At 30.5% G+C, this 8,740-nt stretch overlaps 2 protein-coding genes across 7 annotated transcripts in view; both read right to left on the bottom strand.

Annotated features, from left to right (window-relative positions):
- Window positions 1-1,610, bottom strand: part of LOC117170115 (small ubiquitin-related modifier 3) — a 6,874-nt gene extending 5,264 nt beyond the window's left edge. Inside the window, exons 1-2 of the mRNA XM_033356648.1 lie at window positions 1,358-1,610; window positions 1,128-1,253 (exon numbers count right to left, since the gene is read on the bottom strand). Of these exons, the coding sequence (XP_033212539.1) occupies window positions 1,128-1,253; window positions 1,358-1,375 (144 nt within the window). The 5' untranslated portion in view covers window positions 1,376-1,610. The remainder of the gene's footprint in view (window positions 1-1,127; window positions 1,254-1,357) is intronic.
- A 4,122-nt stretch (window positions 1,611-5,732) lies between these two features.
- Window positions 5,733-8,740, bottom strand: part of LOC117168975 (serine/threonine-protein phosphatase 6 regulatory subunit 3) — a 22,539-nt gene continuing 19,531 nt past the window's right edge. For all 6 annotated transcript variants that reach the window (XM_033354983.1, XM_033354985.1, XM_033354986.1 and 3 more), the window contains exon 19: window positions 5,733-7,258. In XM_033354983.1, coding sequence (XP_033210874.1) covers window positions 7,120-7,258 — 139 coding nt within the window. In that variant the 3' untranslated portion in view covers window positions 5,733-7,119. The remainder of the gene's footprint in view (window positions 7,259-8,740) is intronic.

The raw sequence follows: 8,740 nt of genomic DNA, 5'->3' as shown, positions 1-8,740 counted from the left end.
TCGAAAACTGATTTTCAAGCCATCAGGGGCCAACTCGAGCGGCCTGAAGCGGCCAGGCAAATTTTATGCGTGGTTATAGAATCCGGAGTCTCAATTGTTATTCTCCAGGTTTTTTACAATTTAATCTTAATAATTCACCAAGTGAATTAAAGATAGTAAAATATATTTATTTTAAAACACTAAATGACAAACCTATGGAATCACGCTTCCCGATTTCCCCTCAATGTTCTTACAATCTAGAAGGAAATCAGAAGCCGCAATTACACCGTCTTACCAAATTTTCTTTTTTTATTGTGCCCTATTTAGAAACTGTTCTGAATTTCAGAAATATCAGTTTACATTAAAACGCTTTAAAATCTAAAGTTTGCAAATTGTTCTTCTATTTAACTGAATTAAATTTTGTAATCTGAGAAGAAAATAAGCAATTTCAGCGCTTTCAAATTAGAATATTCTGCATTTAATCAGTAAGAAAAATAACATTTTTAATTTGGACGCTTTAAAATTTAAGCAAATCTATAAATTATTTTTTGAATTAGAACGCAAACATAACTTTTTCCATGTATTAGACATTTTTTCAGCATTCTCATTGAAAAGCCAAATTACTCAAATGCATTTTGCATATCAGATAAGGTATAAACGTTCCTAGCTGTTTCCTTAAAATTTATTTGCTATGGAAAACCCATTTGAGTTATATTAGTATACGAATGAAAATGCTGACAAAAATTAACTAATGTCACGTCTAATACATGGCTTTCCGTGCAAGTTTCATTTTTTGAATTCTTAAATTTGTATTCCAAATATTTATAAAATGCGTACTGACTAGTATTACGGAACTTTCCTTACATCTAACATATTTCCAGCTCATTCGTATTACATAAATGTTCGTAATACTAGCTCAAGCGCTATACTTGACCGGTTAATCTTACGGACAATTCCGTAATACTAGACAGTGCTTTATAAATGTCGATTCAGCACAAAATAATACAGAAAGAAATATAATCTCTGAATAACGTTAAGTAATGCAAAGGCAAAATTTTCTTCCATACGAAAGATTGCACTTTTTCAAAATATTTATGCGAATAGATTGAAAACGAAACAGAATTTCTAAGAAATAAAAAAATACTTACTACTCGATCACAGTAGGCATTCATCAATTTTCGTAGAGGTGTGTGTTTTTTTATTTTAAATTGCACTACTGCGCTGTCCTGTCCCAGAACTTTGAGGTTTATATGTTCCGACTCAGTTTTCGAGTCCTGGAAAATCAAATAAAAATATGATGCTTACAGTATTATACGTGATTATAAATTAAGAAATGTGCGCGGCTTGAAACACCGATTTTAAGGTTAGGAAGCAATACCTTCTTTTCGTCCGACATTGTCGATTTTGTGCAGATAAAGCTGTCTTCTGAATGAAATATATCAGCTCGGTGAGAAATCTGGGGTCCACTGTTAGACGCTTTGATTATTTCGGGAAACTGCTTGCACAATTTTTATTAAATCCCGCTCTTTAACTAGTTTGCATAAAATTGTGCGTCTTCCAAACACTTCAAATCCTTCCGTGAACACAGTAAGTCAGTGATGAGTGAAGCCAGTCCAGTCTGCCAGTGCGGGAAGTTCCTTCACTTTACCCGGGCTGTTTCACATGAAACGATGGTTGGTAGAATTACTGCGCAGGCGTCCCAAAGAATTTTGCATTGGTGGACAAGTAGAGTAACCAATCAGATGCAGTAATTTTTTAAAGAAAGACTAGCTTCATGCTGAACAGTTTTTTTTTAAATTGTTACATGTCTTTTGAGTTTCAAAGAAATGTATATTTCAAAATATGACAAAATTTTTTTTTGAGTAAATTTTTTGGATCACTTCGCGAAGAAATAATAACGTATTATTGGGTTATGTTTTAAAGTACTTTGAAGATTATATTTAGCGGTAACCGCTTCATTTCCTAAGAAATAGAATATATTTGGAAATAGTTTCTGCTGACAGAGAATGACAACAGCTAAGGACCAAAAGTGAAATTTTAAAGGATGCGCAAAAAACTTTTACTGCTATGAATTTTTAAACATCAAATTTAGATAAAATTATAAAAGTAACTATTCATTTTTTCTACGCGATAAGGAGAAAAACAGGGTAACGGGCCGTATTATGTAACGCCGTCTTGATTGTGCCCCCTTGTTGGAACAACGCTAGAAATACTGAGATAAAAAAAAAATTATCCACAGACTTATATATAAATTTCATCCGCACTTACAAATATTTTTGTTTATAATTGAAAAAAATAATTCATTTAGTGGTATTTGAAAGCATTAAAAAAATTTTTCATAGGATGTATGTCTACAGATTTGCTGAAATTTCCGGCTACAGTATCACAAACCAGCGAAAAGTGACGAGACTTGATGGACGAAAATAAAGAAAACAAACTGATTATTTAATCCGTTTTTTTTGTAATATTAATAACTCGAACATTATGGATAACAGTTTAGGCCGCAATTTATTCATTTTCATTTGTTTATTTAATTTAAATCCATGTTTCCAGTTGTGTACAGAAAATGTTTAAATGTCCCCTATTATGGAACGGTTCAGGCCTGCGTAACTGCGTCCCAACTTCCAAGTTCACGGATAGGTCCTTGGAACACGGGCACCTTTTGCGTTCATTACGCAGTTTTATTGCATATTTTTCACGTGTTTGTGCTCAAAAATATTATAAACAATATTATCAACACAAAATCTCCTAAATAAATGATTTCGGTAAACAATCTCGTAATCAAAAACATAACCTATAAACGTATAAAAAGGTTGTTCCGTATGATACTCAATGTTGTTTGTTTATTTGTTTTATAGTATCTAATTGAATAATCAGCAACAAAGAAATTGCCAACCAGTTTAATTTAACTACAAACAGGATTAATTTTCTCGCCAAATGGGCCATTTTTAAACAAAACACATTAATTTTCTATCAATTTAATCCAAGTGATTGAATTTTCCACCAAAACACAATTTTTTAACCAAGAAGATACATTTTCTACCAAATAACACACATTTTTAACTAAAAAAAAGTTTTTCAAACAATAACTGGATAGTTAAGTTTTCAGATAAAAATATTAATTATAAAAAAAAATAATTGCAAAAGAATAGTTTAATTTTCAACGAAAATGTTTAACTTTGCTCCATAGTTGTTCAATTTTTAACGAAACCCTGGCGGACCGAAGGAACCGAATAGAGCCTCTATAAAGACCTCATTGGGTCATTCGGTTCCTTTTTAAAAAACTAAAAAAATACAGCAAAATCAACTTTTAATTTGTTGAAATTTGGATTCTATGTTAAAATTTGCATTAGAAACTCACGGAGTAATCGCAATACTTTGTCTTGCAGCGTTAAAAACTTTAAAAAATAAAATACCTGTCATTTACAAGGGCCGAAGGCGCCTTCAAGTGCATCTTCTTTTAGAAGCAGTTAATAAGCGTTTCGTCGGTAACTTAAGAATTTTTGTCTGGATTCTAAGTGGAAACCTCAGACAACAATGCTGCGATGCAAGTTAGAGAGAAGTTTAGTTATAAACTTCGCGCGCGACATACTACTTGAGCTATTATGGATGTGCTTGAAGTCACTTCAGCAAAAGTTAATGACATTTTTTTACATTTTTAACGCTGCAAAAGAAAGTTTTGCGATTACTCCGTGAGTATTTAATAGAAAATTTAACGTAGAATCAAAATTTCAACAGTCGAAAAGTTGATCTTGCTGCTTTTTTGAGTTTTTTAAAAAAGGAACTCAATGAGGTCTTTACGGGTACTTCGTAGACGCTCCATTCAGTTCCTTCGGTCCGCCAGGAAAAGTATGAATACTCTACTAAATTATTGAATTTTCGAGCCAGAAGTTTGAATTTTCTACAAAACAGGAATTTTCAACCAAATTTAATTTACGACCCAATATTTAAACTTTTAAATACATCAATGAATCTTCAACAAAAAAAAATGAATTTTTGAGACAGTATTTTAAGAAAGTTTAACAAATTTCAAACATTTAAAACCAGAATAGGCCAATTTGTAACAAAATAAAATAGTTACTTTTTCAGTCGAGAAGTTTAGTTTTTAACCAAGAAGATTAATTTTTTAGAAAAAATCTAATTACCAATAAAATACATAAATTTACAACCAAGTACTTATATTTTGATTAAATATTATGAATTGTTAACTAAATAGTAGAATTTTAAACTTCAAAAGATAATATATAACTAGAAATGGGAAAGTTAAACTTTAAATTTTAAAGATTAACTCTCAATCGAAAATGAAATAAATTTTTAACTGAAAAGGTCAATTGCGAACAAAAATGATGAACTTCCAACAAAAAAGTTCATTTTCAACCAAACAATTTCATTTTACCAAATTTTTAAATCTTAAGCTGAAAAGATGACTTTTTAGTAACATCCAAAAATTAATTTTTATGGAAACCCAGAAAAAGCTGCAAAAAAAGCTTTACAACAGCAAAAACGAGAGATTGCTGAAGAGAAAAAAAATTACAGCAAAAATTAATGAATTGCAACAACAAAAATTGAACAAGAAAAGTAACAATTTAAAGCTTTAAGAGTACATTTGTTGCTCTAATGAGAAGTGTTATTGCGTTTGAAATACACTTAAATACTTATAATGTCTTACATTTTTTAATTCCATTGTATTTATTGCATATAAATAATAAAAAAATAAAAGCTCTAAGATTGAAATTATAAAAGGATTATGGACTTATTTCATTTACCCTGATATTCAGTTATTCATATTTATATTTTAAATGTCAAACTGACTGAAATTTTCTTTCTTTTTTAAAAATTATAATTGTTTACATAGAATATATTTACAAAAAATGATTTCATTTTTAAACGCTTGGTTTTATTAATAAATATTAAGTCTATTGTATTTCCGAAAAGTTAATGTTAATTTAATAAATAAATAACTATTTAATATTTATTAATGCTTTCAATACATTTGTACACTTGGATCCAGGCTTCACGCATGACGGGTACCCGTTCCAAACAGGGGACATTTTCTGTGGAACACAGGGACATGGTGAGGAAAGAGTGTTCCATAATAATGACATGCTAAGCCTTTATATTTTAACTTTCATTTTTATTTAATTATCACGAATAAACATTTTGCGACTTGTTCTTGATACTAGAGATATTGGTCTTTCAAAATATACTTGATTATTTTGAGTAGTTTACTCAAGCATTTGTAATCGACGATATTTTTTTCGTTACTCTGAAAATCGTTCCATAATACGGCCCGTTACCTTATCCACTCCAATTTTCCATCTCATAAATTTAAAAACTGTGTTTAATTGACCAAATCACTAAAATATAGTAAGAACTTTTTATGATCTATTAAATATGTATAATGTATGTATTATTTGATATGCCACAACTTCGAAAAATGTTCTTACTGGATTTAAAAAATAAAAAATAAAATGCGAATGATGACTGGATAAGGAGCAAAAATGAAATTACTTATATTCTACACTAAACAATATTTAGTAAAAATTATAGAAGTATGAGACCATTATTTGAAATTATTTTTACATATTCCTAACATTTATCGTTAAATAGGACCTTAAGTTACTTGAAATCGCTGAAAACAGAAATTCAAAAAATTTATCTTTATCCAGTTGTCCTTCACATATCTTCATTTGTATTTATCGAATGTTTTCATTTTCCTGAAAAATTATGGATGTAATTAAAAATAAGCTATATTTTTTTTACTGTTTTATTGGAATGCAAACAAGGGCATATTTATATAGACTCGCTTACACGCACTCTGAGAATTTTGACCCATTAATCCTCAACATAATAAAAATACTTATGATTTTTTTTACATCATGCCTTGGCATAGGAATATGTTCAAGCGATTTATAGGCACTGTACCTAAGCACTTCTGTTTAATCTTTCGAAAAACCAAAAGCACTACATTCATTGTGAAATATCGGACTATGGTGATTTTTTTCTTAAATAGCCTCGCATTCATGGTATCTAACGTTGCAGTTATAATTCTGCATAATACTTATTCATTGTGTAAAATTAAATACCAACGATTGTTTCAAATTCTGATAAGGGATCAATGATTTCAGAGCTTTGCTCGTGTGTTGTACTTTGACTATCTCACCGATCTATTGCCACATCACATATTTGATACGTACAAATTAAGATGACCCAAAGAAAATTACAGCCTCTTTTTCTGATTTTCACATTTTTTCCTCATTCTTCTTCTAATTAAAAGTTTAATTTTTGTAAATTTGATTCTACAAACGTGCACAATAAAATCGAAATAATTTGTATCCAAGTTCTGTAAAAGTAAACCTGGATTCTAAAACTAAAAGCGCGCAAAACTTGATAATAATAAAAAAAATGTCGCGCAATTTCCAACACATTCTAAAATAAAACTAAAAAAATATTTCACCAAGAGTAAGTTAAGTTGATTAAGAAAAAAGACCATTAAATAAAGCTCGTATTCTTTGGGACACCTTAGCACAACTTTGATGATCGGATTTCCCCATACGTCAGAACACGATTAACACTTCTCCGCAATTGTAAGAACTTCTATAAAAGAATAGTAAATAGAATTATCAAAGGCTCGAAAATATTTACCATTGCCTATTGATAAATACTTTAGTGACAATATAGTACAGTCTTCTAACAGCATTATACAATTGGATAAGTAATCACATATGAGTGAAACATCTCCCAGAAACATCCTTTCGCTTAAAAAAACATCTTTGTATCAAGTTACATTCTTACATACGAGTTAAAATTTACGAGTTTTTAACAATCAGTGTGACACGGGGAGATTATGGGGAGATGAGAAAGTAACTTTTGTACTCACAAATGTTGTCAAAAAAACCATAGAGTTTGAGATGCAAGTTGAATAAAATCGTTACACGATTTACGATACAAGAGTTGAGCGCCATGAAGTACTTAATATCAGCTCAATATTATCTGCTATCAAAATTTATAATACAGCTGCGCCATCACCAAGACTTTTGAGAATAGAAACGTAGAGTACTATGGTAATGGTAAGACCGATCTGATATGATTTGTCCTATTGCTACCCCGAATCTCTAAAGATGTTCCCGTTTCCTCTCCTTACAAAATGAGATCCTCCGCGACAGATTCATTTTCTACGACGTTCGCAGTCCTGGGATCCGTCAACGGCTTTACAGTTTCTAAGGAATTTTGTACAATCTCTTTTCCATCCTTACTACTCTCCTTAGCTGTGGGCGTCCTGCAAACAGATATTAAAATTATTATTTTATTTTATACTCTTCGTATCTTAGACTTTAATTTTCTCCTATTAATTCATTAATTTGTAGCTAATGATGTTAATTTCATCAAGTACGAATGATAACTTCAAAGCATTTTTAATTATCTTAAAGTTCTTCTGCTTGATGAAAGCTTAGTCGAATGAATGAAAATTTATATAAATAATTGGACAAAATAAAAAAATTTCCTTCCCATTCCTGATCTAGTGTACTCAAATGATCTGAAAAATATAATAATGAGCTTACGGTTCCCTATCAATAAAAAGATTTCATTAGAAATCAGGAAAATAACATTAGTAATTTCCCTTCAACAAATATGGATACTTGCGCTTCAGAGTGCAAAATGCTCTCGAAAAAAGGGAACCAGAGTTATCTTTTTATGAAAATAGCATAAGAAATTTTTTGTGAGTCTTTGCAGCTCTAAATTAAATCTAGACGAAGTATTTCTTTAAATGTTAAATTCGTCTTGTATATTTTTTCATATATAAAAATGGCATCAATCTGTAAAAAATAACTAAATTAGTTGAACCTAGTTTATTAATTATCTAATTAATTTACTAATTTACTTTTTGAAAAACGGTTTGTTTCCCCTCACCAAGTTCATCAACTAACACCATTCATATTTTTCGTGATTTTTAGAATAAAAGATATGTACGAAGTCAATGAGGTGAAGGATCTATGTGTTGAAAATAAAAGACAAAAGTTACATTAATTTAGGAGTTTGGATTAAATTACGCAAAAAATGAATAAATTATGTTTATTCTTGCCCTTTCTGAGGGAAAAACTGATATTTTTTGACCGCTATTAAGTTTAAAACATGTAAGATTTAAAACTTTCTGATTAATACTTGAAAATATAGGACAATTTGCAATTATTAAGATTTAAACCGGGAAACCCAGAACAGGACCTTTAATTTTTTAAATCGTAAGTGGAAAGCCTATCAAGCTGCTTTAACCAACCATTGATATCATGCAATGATTAATATGTGATTTAGAATTAGTTCAATTTGAAACATTTCAAATATTTACGATTCCAAATTTAAATATTGCAGAATTACTAGGCAGTCTGATAAGTCCCTGAAAAATGAAACACGGAAACGTTTTTTTGGCCAAAGTCGGTTTTATTTTTCAACATACTCTCCTTTTAGGTCGATACAGCGAGTCCAACGATTTTCTAACTTTTTGATACCGTCCGAAAAGTACTCGATCGGAAGGTCTCCAAAATACGCTTCAGTTTCAGCTATGAGCTCCTCATTTGAGTAAAAACGCTTACCGGTGAGCCATCTCTTCAGGTTAGGGAACAACTAATAGTCGCTGGGGGCCAGGTCTGGCGAATACGATGAATGAGGAACCAATTCGAAGCCGATTTCATGCAATTTTGCTTGTGCAACTAAGCATGAATGAACAGGCGCATTTTCGTGATGATAAAGCGGTTTTTTCTTCTTC

Source organism: Belonocnema kinseyi, chromosome 3, assembly GCF_010883055.1.
Source record: "Belonocnema kinseyi isolate 2016_QV_RU_SX_M_011 chromosome 3, B_treatae_v1, whole genome shotgun sequence".
In the NCBI taxonomy this organism is placed as follows: domain Eukaryota; kingdom Metazoa; phylum Arthropoda; class Insecta; order Hymenoptera; family Cynipidae; genus Belonocnema; species Belonocnema kinseyi.
The sequence above is the reverse complement of the archived record's forward strand: the minus strand, read 5'-3'. Positions and strand labels throughout refer to the sequence as shown.